At 36.6% G+C, this 16,239-nt stretch overlaps 1 protein-coding gene across 1 annotated transcript in view; it reads right to left on the bottom strand.

The window, feature by feature from the left end:
- The window catches only part of LOC126266966 (structural maintenance of chromosomes protein 1A-like), a 346,151-nt gene that overhangs the window by 302,868 nt on the left and 27,044 nt on the right, over window positions 1-16,239 (bottom strand). The window contains exon 4 of the mRNA XM_049971693.1: window positions 11,309-11,448. Coding sequence (XP_049827650.1) covers window positions 11,309-11,448 — 140 coding nt within the window. The remainder of the gene's footprint in view (window positions 1-11,308; window positions 11,449-16,239) is intronic.

Raw genomic sequence — 16,239 nt, 5'->3', positions numbered from 1 at the left:
AGAAATCATTGTCTAGGAATGCAAAAATGTATAACTGCAAGGCAGCTATTCGGCCAGAATGCACAAATTCATCACAAGGACTAATTTTAGAGTGATTAAAAGAAAATGAAGAAACCAGGATAAAGGAAAGATGGTTTTTGAGGACAATATTAGGAAATAAAACACTTTCCAGAACATTTACTATGTGACGACTTATCTCATCCAATCTGAATAATAGAGGTTCTTTGGGTGAAAATCAAGGAGGAAGCCGATGTAGAAAATGGAGTGATAACGACTAATGCCAGGACCATCTTAAGCTAGAAGAATATACTAGAAGAAAGTGGCAGGAAAGGGCTTGGGTGGTCGGTCGGTCTCTCTCTCTCTCTCTCTCTCTCTCTCTCTCTCTCTCTCTGTGTGTGTGTGTGTGTGTGTGTGTGTGTGATTGTGATTGTGGGGGGAATGAGAGGGAGGAGCAAGAAGCTAATGGTATAAGTTGCAAACCAGTGTGTGTGTGTGTGTGTGTGTGTGTGTGTGTGTGTGTGTGTGTGTGCACAGGGGGGGGATGTAAATCGGTTACTGAAGTTATCCTTGTTGTGCTGAGTAATTGGTTGGTGTTTGGTTTGAACAATCGTTTGTGAATGAGACCCATTATGCATCAACACCATTCAAAAAATGCATGGCTTTTTGTGTGACACATTCTCCAACCCATGAAGGGCCGTGACCAAACTGGGCGAGGGCAAGTTGATCATAAAGTGCCAGAACATGCTGCTGAGTACAATATGATCAACTTTAATAGTTGCTTTATTACCTGTTCCATCTACACCTAGAAATGAGGTAAATAATTTCTTGTTTAAAAATATGGACCAAAAATAAAATTTGAGCTATGTAGTGGCTTGGTGACCACTGCCATTATCAAATGTAATTTAATAACATTTCCTGCTAGCAATGAAATCAAACTCATGAGATGCCATTTAATAACACTTTTTCATACCTCTTAATATCAATGAAAGTTAGTTGTAAATGAGGGCATATTGAATAACAGGATGAGATATGAGTAATAGGACATTTTCAAGTTGTTGATGTTGTTATGTGTTTTGTTATTACAACAGTATTTGATATGATTTGTAAATCAATGATACTATGAATAACCAAGAAATTGTGTGATAACAATGTGTAGGGCTCCACCTATGGTAATTTCTTAACACAATCAGCTCAGTAAATCAAGTCCAATCCTTGAATGTCAAAGACCATATTATTTCAAAAATTGATGTACCAGTAGATAAATGTCCATTTATAAAGTAAGACACCACTTATCAATGATTTCGGGTCTCTTATGAAACACTAATGTCAGTTATTAATGGCTATATGGATGGAGTGTAAGTGACTGTTTAGTTCTCTGCAATATCTATGTATGTTCTGTTATTACTGTACATGTACTCGTTGGACAGGGAAAGATGATCACAATATAATATTATTTTCTTGTAATATGGGACCACAGCAACTATAAATTCTTTGAAAGACGTCATATTGCTTTTATTTGTTACTGTTTTATTTTATTTCACTACCAAAGTTTTGGCATTTGTGCCTTTTCAATAATTTAAAGAACATAATACAACATACTGAGAACAACATAATATGGGATTAACAGTACATACAACCAATTTTGCAGTTTGCTGACATTCACATACTCACAAGATACTTGACATACTGGTTGGTTTGTTTTGGGGCTGGTGTGCCTCACAATTGTCCCTAATTTGTTCTTCATACAGAATCTGATTCACACATTAGTTTTACAAAAATTATAGGCTCTTCTACATGATGTATCACCACAATAATAAGGTAAAGCAATGCATTTCATTTTGTCTGGTTCTTCTTCCACGGTTAAAGTTATTTCTTCATCTACACTCTCGTTTTTGTTTTGTAATTTTGTAATATACCTTTTGTATATAGCCATTATATGTTGATATCTGTTTTTGCACACATAACTCTTCAATAATTTCATTCTATTCTAAATGGAGGTTAATTACTATTTGGTCATGGAGTTAAAGTATGATTTTTTGTGTACTGTTAGGTGGCACAAAGTGTTGTGGATTACATTGTCAGTGAACTTTGGCTTCCAAAATATTCCAACTTTCTGGGTGCTATCATCGTTCTTTATCATCAAATCTAAAAACTTAATGGCCTGTTGATTTTCTAGTTCCACGGCAAAAACAGTATATGGACGTACACTGTTAAATTGTGAAAGCATACTTTTGATTTCAGCTATCGTGCCATTTAAGAGAACAGGAATATTGTCTACATTCCTTGTATAACATAAAATCTTGGTAGTTGCATTAGTACATTTTCCAAAGAACTGGTTCTCTATATGGTCTACAAAAATATTTGCCAATATGCTGGCAATACAATGGCCAATGCCAACACCATGAAGCCAGATGAATTGTAGTAAATCGATAATTCCATCAGTGTCAGCTAGTCCCAATTTTTTTGGGTAGGGTCTCTTTAGTGTTCCTTACCTAAGTCGAAAGAAGGCCCCTGGAGTAGACAACATTCCATTAGAACTACCGACAGCCTTGGGAGAGCCAGGCCTAACAAAACTCTACCACCTAGTGAGCAAGAAGAATATAATAATTCTAATTCCAAAGAAAGCAGGTGTTGACAGATGTGAAAATTACCGAACTGTCAGTTTAATAAGCCACAGCTGCAAAATACTAACACGAATTCTTTAAAGACGAATGAAAAAACTGGTAGAGGCCGAATTCGGGGAAGATCAGTTTAGATTCTGTAGAAATGTTGGAACACGTGAGGCAATAATGACCCTAGACTTACCTTAGAAAATATATTAGGGAAGGGAAAATGTACATTTCTGGCATTTATAGACTTAGAGAAAGCTTTTGACAATGTTGACTGGAATACTCACTTTCAAATTCTGAAGGTGGCAGGGGTAAAATACAGGGAACAAAGGGCTATTTACAATTTGTTCAGAAACCAGATGGCAGTTATAAGAGTCTAAGGGCATGAAAGGCAAGCAGTGGTTGGGAAGGGAGTGAGACAGGGTTGTAGCCTATCCCCAATGTTATTCAATCTTTATATTGAGCAAGCAGTGAAGGAAACAAAAGAAAAAGTATTTGTATGGAGTGTAGCCATGTATGGAAGTGAAACATGGATGATAAATAGTTTGGACAAAATTAGAATAGAAGCTTAAGAAATGTGGTGCTGCAGAAGAATGTTGAAGATTAGATGGGTAGCTCACATAAGTAATGAGGAGGTACTGAATAGAATTGGGGAGGAGTTTCTGGCACAACTTGACTAGAAGAAGGGATCGGTTGGTAGGACATGTTCTGAAGCATCAAGGGATCACCAATTTAGTATTGGAGGACAGCCTGGAGGGTAGAAATTGTAGAGGGAGACCAAGAGATGAATACACTAAGCAGATTCAGAAGGATGTAGGTTGCATTAGGTACTGGGATATGAAGAAGCTCACACAGGATAGAGTAGCATGGAGAGCTGCATCAAACCATTCTCAGGACTGAAGACCACAAAAACAACAACAACAACAAACATTGATAGCTGTTATACCTGTAAGTTGTCAGGATCTTGCTGGCTCTGCAGTAATTAATGAAAATGTGTAGTTACAGAAAGAATCCCTGATACTCAATTAAATTCCCTGATATTTCCATGACATTTCCTGTGTACCTGAAATTCTGTGATGTTCACCTATATTCCTTGTTTTCCCAGTCTGTGGCCACCCTGTGTTTGTGTGTGCTGTAAGTGGGATTCTAAGTATGATTTGTTGAAAAGTGGTTCTGGTAAATTATTCAAACTTAACAATACTGTATGTACCTCATAATTGTGACTACAGATGTATACAACGCAAAAGAGACACAAAACATTTCAAAAGCTGAGACAGTGTTATAGTGCGCAACCGCTTATTAAGGCTTTGGAAAAGTACAGTGTGTACAATAAGTTAATCCTCAATTATGTCACAGAGATATTAATTAAGTAGGTCAGATTAAGTAGGCTGAATAGTATAGGGCCTGGATAGTCATGAGGCAGATACTCAAGTCTCTACTGTACAGTGTAACCTCGCATAGCAAGCCAAATTCATTCCAGACTCTTACTCGTAGTGCAAAACACTCATTAAGTGAAACACTTTAACCCATATAAATTAATATAAAATACAATAAAGCATTCCGTGTAGAAAAAGTACTAAAAGTTTTCTTATCCGTGCCATTTATTCAAAGGAAATTATATATACAGTATTAAGTACTTTATATTAAAAACAAAGATTCCAAGACTTACCAAGCGGGAAAGCGCCGGTAGATAGGCACAATGAATAAAACACACAAACACACACACAGAATTTCGAGCTTTCGCAACCGGCGGCTGCTTCGTCAGGAAAGAGGGAAGGAAAAGGAAAGATGAAAGGATGTGGGTTTCAAGGGAGAGAGTAAGGAGTCATTCCAATCCCGGGAGCGGAAAGACTTACCTTAGGGGGAAAAAAGGATAGGTACGGAATCAAATGTCTCAATGTCATGTTCGACAACACACTCTGGGCTAAGCTTCTTCCGAGCAAAAGTGAAAGTTCTCTTGGTAACCCTTCCCACACCTTTTTGATCATCTTGATGCAGGCAATGACGTTCAAGTGATATTTCCAAAACTCTCTCAGCATGAGATTGGTAGCTTCAATCAGCTCAAAGCAATGCTTGAAGAGTGCTGTTGTATAGATCTTCTTAAATTTAGAAATAATCTTCTGGTAACTCGAGTAACAGAATGTTATTGGGAGGTAGAAATTGGATCTTGATTACATAAAATTCTTCAAGGAGGCAGTCTTGTACACCTAGAGAATGAGGGCGAGAGGGGGGGCAGAGGGGAGGAGCACTTTCCATAACAAGCAAGTGGCAGATTCATCTCAAGCAAATATTTTTTCACCAAAGGACCAAACACTTCACTGATTCACTCACGAATAAATTACGTGTCACCCAAGCCTTGTTCTTGGACATCAACATCACATTTAAACTGATCTTCTGGACTTTACTCTTCTTGAATGCTCATTGAGTTTCTGAATGGTAAACAAGCAGTAGTTTTAATTTTCAAATCGCCACTTGCATTGGCACAGAACAGCAGTTTGAGACAGTCTTTCATTGGCTCGTGACCGGGTAATCCATTCTCCTCAACTGTTATAAAGGTACACTTCGGCATATTTTTCCAGAATAGACCCATCTCGTCGCAATTAAAAACCTGTTGCATCTTGAAGTTGCTGATGAAGTTCTTTACTGCCTTTGTGTCAAAGCTGTCTGCTGCGTCATGCCTCTCAACGCAGTGGATGCTGGTTCTTCTCTTAACCTTCTGGAACCAGCCACAGCTTCCCTTAAACACTTCTTTGGCTATTAATGATCCTAGCATCATCTTAACAAGGTTGGTGAAAATCATTCTCACTTTCTCACAAATGACATTCTCATTAATAGTGTCACTTTGCAATTGCTCTTCATTTATCCATATAAGGAGCAATCTGTCAACATTGTCTAGAATACAAAACCATTGGTTAGATACTCTTGTCACTCCCTTTGAAGCATCTATCTCCTTAATCTTGTCCTTGTTCTTGAGGATAGTGCAAATAGTCGATGTAGACCGATTGTATGTGTGTACTAAATCAGAAACACTCACAACACATTTGCATTTTTGAGTGACTTAATGTTTCATTTCTAAGGTCATTTTCTTTCTCTTATGGTAGTCTTCTTGCAGTTTTATCTTTGGGGACATTTCCACAAAGGTTACTAAAATCTGCACACAAAAAACACCATGTAAACACAAGTTTAGAAAAATGTGTGATCACAAGCTGCACTAAGATGCTGCAGACAGAGCACTAAACCCAGACAGCAGTACATACTAAAAATACTGTTCATATGCAGGTGCCAACAATAAAAAGTGTTCATATTGTTGAATGTTTCTCATGCCGCACACAAACGACTGGTGACATCACACTAAATCGTTAGCATTCATTATGCGAAACATCACTCATTAAGCGAGTCATTTTTTTACAATCTGTTTTGCTCATTATGTGAAATGCATGGTATCGGACGTGTTCATTAAGTGAGGTTCCACTGTACACTGGAATCACCACAGGCTATTAACTGTTTGCTGCTGCCTGACTGATGCAATAGAAATGACTCTATATTCCTCACAAACAGTTCAAAATTTCCCAGTTACAATTAAAAGTGAAATATTTTTCAGTACTGATTCACAAGCACTCTTATATGTGCTGACCACTACAAAATCTACTAGTCTCAATGTTTCTGAACTTGTGTGTTGTCTTAATACTTGTAACAACTCCTCCTCTACCATATTAGTTCTACACGAGTTAGATGCTATAGCGTTAATCTTTTGTAATCAGCTTTTGCAACCCTGCACTTAAGTGGCATTCAGATAGACACAGAACATCTGATGAGTGTTCTAAATTTTTCACTCAGACATGAAGCTCTTCTAACTTATTGCTCAGTCCTCTAATATTCTGACAAAATAAGTTAATTTTACTTTTCTGTGTACTCTTAAGCATTTTGTGTGGCTTGTAAGTTATTTTAACCTCTTTTATAACAAGGTGATTGGATTCAGTACTAGCCATGTTAAAATCACAGTGACTACAAAGTGGAACTATAGGTCGTACAGGGGATGTCACTTCATTGGTGACAGACATTGGAATGACAATGATGAGTATCATCACACACTAGTGTGATGCATATTTCAGCATGTGCCTCTATGTGTGCACTGAAGCTCTTTGTTCATCATCTGATAGGAGGTGTAGCTGTCCTTCCTGCTACCAATAATGAAATCATCACTATTGGCCAATGAAATACTGTGAGAATTTCACAACTTCCGACATCTCTCCCAAGAATCTTTTCTACAACTAGTCTATCGGGAAAGCCTCAAGCAACACACTTTTAAAATTTATCAAAATTTTCCACTTTAAAGTTATACAGACAAGACCAAAAAAATTCCCAGACTTGTACTGAATTTCCCAGTTAAAAATACATTCTTTGTTGGGTGAAAATACACTTTATCCCTGGCGAAATTTCACTTCTTCCCAGTTGAAAACACACTTTTTCCTCGGTGAAGGTTTGAAATACCTTTGATGTGCAGCAACATGTACGCTGCATATTTGAATTCCACCAAACACCGCATAGTACTTTCCGAAACTTTGAAATTGAGATTGTGATGCGCTTTTTTAAAGACAGTCATAGCTCATGCCCTGTGATCTCGCCAGCTGATGGCAGCATAGGACATGTAATGTAGTAAGCCAATAGCAAGATCACTTTTCAGTAGTGCGAACACACCCACACATAAGAAAAGTTAATGGTTTAAATTAATATAAATAGTATTCGCATAATATTGGTCTCTAAGTTTAATAAGATGGAAGGGAAGCTAAGCTTCCACGTATACTGTTGATCTTTTTTGCGCATGTTACACCTCAAGATACATCACACAAATGTGCCAGTAAAATTTTTAATAACGGCGTAAATGTTTAAGCTTCTGGGCTCGAAATTCTTCTAAACGGTCGTCCTCAAAGAGTTGATTTTTAAATGAGGGTCAAACGGTTTGTGATTTAAGAAATTCATTGTACATTCTCGCACATAGTTCATCTTGTGAAATATGCTTTGTATGTAACGCTTTTCAAACCACCATTCGCAATATTTTCCCGTGACTTGCTAGAAATCGGTTTGTTTCAGCAGTTGCAAGAGAGCACCAGTTGACAGGCGTCACTGCGCTTACGCAGGTACGACGACACAGGAAGCCCATATGTTCCTACATGTAAAACATTAAAAGATCTTACATATGTCATAAAAGAAACAAGACATCAGACGATACCATAAGAGCGTTGGAATTTCATGAACCATACTAAAACGTAGAATTCGGCTTGAAATGCACATCCATATGTAAATTTTCTTGGAGAACCAGTACTGCATTATCTCATGTTTGGTTCTTTATTATGGCATAACGACATAGGTGCACTTGAAATGCAGCGAACAGTTGAAACTAGTCAATAGTGTGAAATTAAACACTTCGTTTCAAATAAAAAACTAGTCAATAGTGTGAAATTAAACACTTTGTTTCAAATAAATTGACCACCTCAGCAGAAAAGATTAATTTTAAGCCAAATCTCTTTAGCAATCCGGATAAAATAACTTCCTTGTTCTGTAAGGTGATTAATGCTTGACTGTCAGAAAGGTGGAAATAAAATCTGAAACTAATAACATATTTTAGCCTTCCATAATTATGCAAACGTATTTTAATTCATTTAATAGCTCCTGTCCACAAAAATCTTTTTTGTTATCATTTAACGTGAGAACAATAAACAAAGAGGAAACAACAAAATCAATGAACGTAAACACAGGTCAAGTGGAGACTCTTCACCTCAACTCAGACTACTCTGTGCATCAGCCCCAGATTTACTATATTTCCGAACCGGGGCAATATTAAGTAGTGATGCCCAGCCACACTTCTATAACCAGAAGCGGGAGAACGTATTAGTCATACGTAACTCAACTGCGCATGCTCCAAACAGTCCCACAACAGTTCAAACGAATCCAATTTAAACAGTTGTCATGTCACGCTCATCGGAGGCAATTTGTTGTTATAAAGCATTGCATAGTCTTCCTTAAGCCCTTGACACACTTTGCTGTTGGCAGACATGTATAAGCACTGTTTTGTTGTTGTATATAGTGCATTTCCTTTGCAACTTAAGTTTTATTTTTGTTTTCTCATTCATGTTTTGTTGCTGCAGTATTATTCTGCAGTAGTGGGATACAGTAATATCCTTTGTTAGACTATTGGCTCTCATCAGTCAAAATCAGAAAAATTTAACTGAAAACTAAAACAATGAAAAATTCCCGGAATTCTAGACAATTCCTGGGTTTTCCCGGTTTTCTCCCAGATGAAAAAATTCCCAGGTTTTTTCTGGATCTCCCGGTTGTCCCAGGTTGTGTACACCCTGGCATAACTTGTAGTCCGTGAAAAAACAATGAAACTTGGACTTTTTTAGCGTCTTTACGATATATCAAACACAAACAAGAAAGTAAAATTTTAAGTAATCGCATAAAAGGCTGGTATTTAGGCCCCAAAATTTTTCTAAGTGGCTGGTCCTCAGTGTTAAGTTTTGAATGAGAGTCTAACGCTGTGTACTTTAAGAAATTCATTGCACATTCTCACAAGTAACATAATTCATCTTAAGTTTTAAGTAGCGCTTCTCAAACCAAGTCACAATATTTTCCCACAGTGTGTTAGAAATGCAAACAATTGTGACGTCACATTCATCAAGAGCAGTTTCTTGTATTACACAGTCTTCATCATGCTCAACGAAACGAGGTCCATGAGAAAGATGCATCGAAATCAATTTGTTGTTACAAAATACTGCATGCTCTTTAACACATTCTGCTGTCAGCAGAAGCTTTTGTGTGCACTGTGTTTTGTTGTTGTAAATAGAGCATTTTCTTTGCACCTGGCATTTTATTTTGGTGTTATTCTCTTATTTATTTTTTATTGCTGCACTATTACTCTGAAGTAACGACTAAAGTAAAATTCTTTGTTAGAGTATCAGTTCTTACCAGTCAAAATTACAATAATTTAACTGAAAATTAAAATTCCTGGAATTCTAAAAAATTCCTGCATTTTTCCCGGATTTCTCCCGAATGAAAAAATTCCCAGGTTTTTCCTGAATTTCCCGGTTGTCCCAGGGCTTGTACACCCTGTTATATAATTATGCATGGATTCAAACTAATTCTAGAATCATTTTTCCACTCTGATGTTTGTGCCTCAAAAATCATGATTTTGGAAGAATTCAAGAGCTTCGTGAGGAGATGAAAACTTTTTGTTTGACATAACAGAACATACGGAAGGCTCCAGGCAATAAATTGGGTTAATAAATAAATAAATACATGACATGTGACATTAATTTCATGTTTTTATCTTTTAAATAATCAATTATTTGACATGTTATGTAATATCTAACATTGTCATCATGAATAATGATGCGACAATACCAGTTGTTTTTCCTGAATTCATCAACAACGAACTGTTGTGTACCATTCAGCATTAACTACTCTTCAGTTTCCTGAAGCAATGGCAGCAACATCTCCAGGGTAATCAAAGAAAGAAGCAACTATTTTCTTGGTAGTGATTCATAAATGAACCACTTTTGTTGGTTTTGGTTCACCTTGGAACAGCCAAATAATTGGCCAATGCTCAGTTTCCGTTTGTATGAAATATCCAAGTTTTGTCTCCCATTACAACACTGTGTAAGGATTTTGCATTTCCTTGCTAGAGTTTTTTGGGTATATCTTTGCTTCATTTGAAATGAGCCTGAAAAGATCTTTTATGCAGCAAAATGTTCATGCAAAATCAATGTACTGCAGTCTTCAACATGTCTAAGAATGCCTTCACCTCACATAAATCACAGGCCAATCCTTCTCAATCATGTTGTGCAATGACAACCAATTTTGGTCAACCTTCAGGAAATTCACGACTGTTGGAAGCATAATCATGATGAAATTCTGCATGATCATGATGAACATGTTTCTTGAAGTTTTCCCAGCAGATAGAAAATTCTATCATCTTTTAGGCATGCAACTGGGACACAAAAAAATTTTCTTCCAGGTATACAGCTGAAAGATGATGGAACATACTTGTAAATAGTCTTTTCTGAACATGACTGATTATCAAAAATAAACAAAGCTATCTGATGAATTGTTGTTAAGTTGCACCTTTAAAAAAATTGTAAAAAGTCATCCACCAAAAACATTAATTCAAAATTTCCATTTCTTCATAACAGTTTCTTTAATCACTCACTGTAAACAAACTACTAGGCCAATTTCTCATCTCCAATTATATTAACAATAACAAACACCAAATGTTAAAGCAATAGTAATGTTATCTCTCAACAACACCATCTACTGGTCATTTGTAAAAACTTGAAAATGTAACCCTTATAATTCCTCCAGTATACTGAACATTCTCTCATACATCTTGGATGCCAATTGGGAGAGCCCAAAAGATATTTAGTTTAAGCAGACAGTAAGTAAAACCTTGTGGCTGCTACTTCAGAAAATATGTAGAGGACGAGTTCAAACCATAACATCAGAAAATTGAAGTATAACAGTATGAATTGTATCCTCAATATTATGCAACAAATTTGAAACTGGTTTACCAGAACATGTCAAGGTGCTAAGGTATGTATGGGTGCCTGTAGTTTGTTTCCGTGTGTTTAATTTGGACATAAACGACAGTGTCAAAATGCCACTGCAAGTCCAAAACTGCAATGAAAATAGTAATACCTACTTACCCACTAATTGCTTCCAATAAAGATGTATGTTCTTTTGGCTTTTTTGTGGCAAAATCTTGACTTGCACCTTGGAATATGAAAAAATATTCACTTATTCCAAGATCTTTCAACTGAGACAGATATTCTTCTTTTGTTACATCCTGAAAATATCACATAATTTTTGTTGTAATCAAAATTTTACAAATTCTGATTATTTAACTTGCAGTATTTGTGTAGTGATGAGGAAAAAATGCTGCAGCAGTGGAAGAAATAAACTAAATTCCTAATGGAGGAAACTTAAATTTATATGTCAGTTACTTATAACAGTACCTTTGCATCAGGAGAGTTTACTGGAGCAAAATGGGCAGTTCAACAAGACTAGTTCCCCACTCTATTAGACTGTATAGTAATAGTGTTAAATGTTTGGGACTCAAACTCGACAACCGTGTTCAAGAATCAACAAACTTTAAAAACCTTAAGAGCACTCCAAAGAGCATTGCTTTTACAGCATACAAGAGTTTCTTGAGTGTGATCTATCATAAATTAAATTATATATTTTCATTACATTTCAAAATCAAACTGTTTCATTACAAATAACCTAATGTCCATTAATAAACTTTTGCTGTTTGATTATAATCAGCACTATTATTTGAACTTATTCTCACTATGGTATTATTATGGATACATATGTAATACATATTCAGTGAGATGTAATTCATAAGAAACGCAGTGCTATGTCTATAAATGTTCTCATATCATCTGCTTGACTTGTTCCATTTCATGTTGTACATTTGTGCACTGAATGATTGGGCAGATCAATAAATATACAAATACAAATGCAAATACCTTATTTTCAGAGAAGAGGATGATTCACTCACAAAAACTATTAAATTAGGGACTGAATCACTTGTACTTAGCTGTCCTATATTTTGGAACAATTAGTTCCTTATATGAGAATAGTGCTGTTATTTGACTATGTATTTTTGGGCATGTCTGTACGTCTCATCATCAAAACATTACAGTTCATACTGGTATAGTTAAAATATAAGAACAAAGCATAAACAGGAGTACAATAAACACTGCACAGCTGATACCCTTTAACATTTTGTGCAGTAGTGATGTCACCTAACACAGTACCATGCAATGAGCAAAACATGTTTTATGCATACCATGGAAGGCAGTTGTTTTATCAAATTTCACTTCTGTATCTTCATCAGGCAAAACATCTTACAATCTCTGACAGGATGCTGATTTAGTTAAAAGCACGTCAGGCTTGCCGCACAGATGCTTAAACTTAGCCAATTACTGTCATAGCAATTCATGGCATACACTGACAAGGCAAAACACTAACAACTGCACACCATGAGATTGAATGCCATCTAGTCGCATTGTGGGCATGTGACACAGAAGCAGAAATATATAAGCAGAACAGGGATGAATAGGAATCATTATATTGATGATACGAGCCAAAAATGAGGAAATCTACTGATATGTGCAACTTGGAGAAAAGGCAGATTGCTATGGCCAAACATCTTGGAAAAGGTGAAGCTGGTTAGCTGTTTGCACGCTACTGTCACATCTGTGGAAAGTGGTTGAAGGATAGTGAAACCAAAGCATGGGAAAGGTGTTGGTGGTCTATGCCTCATCACAAAATATGGAGGTTGGAGACTTGCTCACTCTGTAAAGCAGGACAGGCACTGACGTGTGGCAGTTCTGATGACAGTGTATACAATATTGGTGCAGGTACAAGTGTTACAGAGAACTGTGTTCAGTGCACATTGTTGAACATGGGGCTTCACAGCAGACAGCCCCTATGTGTTCCCACACTGACCCAACAAAAAAATCATTATTACTGCAGTGTTTTGGCTAATCAGTGTATAAAATACTAGAACAATTCTGTGTCAAACCAGTCTGTTTGAGTTTCCATGCAAACATCTGTACTGGATATCCATGCTAACATCTGTTGTGTCTTCCTCGAACTTGAATATCTTGCTAGTGTGCACTGCAAGTAGATAATTTAAAAATAATAGAAAGTTTGGAGAACCTGCATTTTATAACCGCTGAACTATAGTTGTTCTTAAAAATGCTGTATTTGTTTTCAATACATGCAACCTGATTTCTGTCTCACAGATATAATTGCAGCCAGACTTTTAGTTATTCTTTTCATGGCAGATGTTGTTAAGTAGCTGTTTCTAAAACCACGCCATGCTTTTCACAATAATTTTCTTTTGAAAGAATGCTTTCTAATATCATTGCAATAATTTCTTCAGCCACTTTCTTTAGGCTGCTTTAAATGTATGCACCGCGACAGGTTGGAGTTGCCATGCCTAGTTGGCACAAGCCACCACCATCCAGGTTCTTCACATTGCGTAACACATCAGGAGAAAGGGAGGAAATCCAATTCACGATTTTCACGTTGTAAAAACTGTTGACGGTATATAAAACTGTACCACATGAGTTTTTTAACTTATTTTTGGCTTAAAGGATTTACTTTCCCTGCAAAAGAAGAAAACATCTACTTTTTATTATGCACGACTTTTAGTTCCATTAAGGTTTCTCAATCGATTTTGAAGAAAGTATGCAATTAAAGCATCTGATTTTTGTACATGCGGCAATGATGCATCTCAGCTTTTCAACAAACCATTTACCTTTTCGTAATTAATAACAGTCATTGTGAAATGATACTGTTTGTCGAGTGTGTTCACTTAATTTACAAATTTAGTAAAAATTAAAAAAAGATTTTTGAAATGGTAGTGACAGTGGTAATTGCCTCCTTTCACAGGTAAAGGTGAGTTACTGTGTGTTCTCAATTCCACGAACGCACGGCTATGGACCTTGCGTGAGTTTTGATTACTGTCAAACACTGCAGGATATAAAAACGAATTACTAGAGATCAATAAAGGCCTAGTATCGGACCTCATGTGATTTTAATCATCCATGTTCAGAAAGATCCAAATGCAAACAAATTCTTCCTCTGCAATGATTAATTACACTCGACAGTCATCTCCTATGGTTTTACAATAGGCCACACTTTACTTTATAAAAGCCAAGCAATTATTTGAAGGGTGAGCACAAATTAAGCTCTATGGCACATTTTGACATTTTATAGGATTGTGTAGAGTAATGTATACAATAGCTTGAATCGCTTGCTGTAGTAGTTGACTTGTTGAAAATTAACTTCCGGTTATTGACAGGATATTTAGCGGAAAAAACTTTGTGATGCTGGATTGGTAGAAAAGGTAGGTCCTGCAAAACAGATTCCAAGGCAGGTGAGTAGAAAAATGCTGTATCGGGTTTGTAAAAAGGCATTTGTGTTCCAAACAGTGGTGTATGTGCCCTGTGGAGTGGATGGCTTTAGTGGCATACAGTATGTGCATCTTCTGAAAGTAATTACAGCAAAAGTAGGTAACATGAATAAAATTAATTACAGTTCCATCATTATCATCAACAAAAAAATATAATATCAGGGTGTATACATGGACAAGGAAACAAAATTCCCGGATTTTCCCCGCATTTCTCGGTTGAAAATACACTTTCTCCCTCGGCACTGTAAATCTTATCAGCCTTCTGAATATGCTGAAGTAGAATTTCCCGGCACTTTAGAAAACAAAACTCAGGGGAGGGGGGGGGGGGGGGGGGGGGGGAGGAAGGGGGGCGGGCAAGGAACACATTTTGGAAAGATCTTTGATGTGCAGCAGCAACATGTACGCTGCATATTTTCGTGTTACGAAGATATATATTCGAATTCCACCAAAAACCGCATGTTACTTTCCAAGGCATCAAAATCGAGATTGTGACGTGCTTTTGTAAGCCAGTCATAGCTCATGTCATGTGATCTCACTAGCTGATGACAGCATAGGACACGTGATGTAGTCAGCCAATAGCACGATCACTCTTAAGTAGCGCGAACACACAAATAAGAAAAGTTAATGGTTTAAATTAATATACATAGTATTGCTACAAGAAAAACAGAGGTTTCACGTATAATCGTAGTCTCGAAGATTAATAAGCTGCAAGAGAAGCTAAGCTTCCACATATAATGTTTATATTTTTTGTGCGCGTTATGCTTTCACTCAAATGTGCCAGTAAAATTTTTACTAACGACATAATTGTTTGATCTTTTGGGCTCGAAATTCTTCTAGATGGTCGTCCTCAGAGGTTTTTAATTGAGAGTAAAAAAAAAACACTCTGTGATTTAAGAAATTCATCGTACATTCTCGCATATAGTTCATCTTGTGTAAAATGAAATTTACTTTGAAAGTAACACTTTTGAAACCACCATCCAAAATGTTTTCCCGTGACCTGTAAGAAACTGATTTTTTCAGCAGTTGCCAGATAGTGCCAGATAACAGACGCCAACACTCTTGCACAGCTACGATGACACAGGAAGCCCGTATGTTCGTACATGTAAAACATTAAAAGATCTTGCACTAAATCACAAAGAAAACAAGACATCAGAGGACACGTCAAGTTTATCGGAATTTCATGAACCATACTAAAATGCATAATTGGGCTTAAAGTGCACTTTCTTACGACCAGATTCTGATGTAAATTTTGTTGAGTACCGGTACCGTATTATCTCATGTTTGGTTCTTTATTATGGCACAATGCCATGCGAGCTAGACAGTTGTGAAATTAAAAACTTCGTTTCAAATAAATTAACTGCCTCAGCACAAAATATTAATAAAAGCCAAATATCTTTAGCAAAGTGACAAAAATAACTTCATTGTTCTGCAAGGTGATTATTGCTTGACTGTCAGAAAGGTGGAAATAAAACCTAAAAATAATAACATATTTTAGCCTTCTGTAATTATCCGAACGTATTTTAATTCATTTGATAGCTCCCGGCCACAGAAATCCGTTCTGTTTTCATTTGATGTTAGAGGAATAAATAAAGGGAAACAGCAAGATCACTAAACGTAAACACAGGTCACATGAAGACTACCCACCTC

This window comes from Schistocerca gregaria, chromosome 4, assembly GCF_023897955.1.
Source record: "Schistocerca gregaria isolate iqSchGreg1 chromosome 4, iqSchGreg1.2, whole genome shotgun sequence".
Lineage (NCBI taxonomy): Eukaryota > Metazoa > Arthropoda > Insecta > Orthoptera > Acrididae > Schistocerca > Schistocerca gregaria.
The sequence above is the reverse complement of the archived record's forward strand: the minus strand, read 5'-3'. Positions and strand labels throughout refer to the sequence as shown.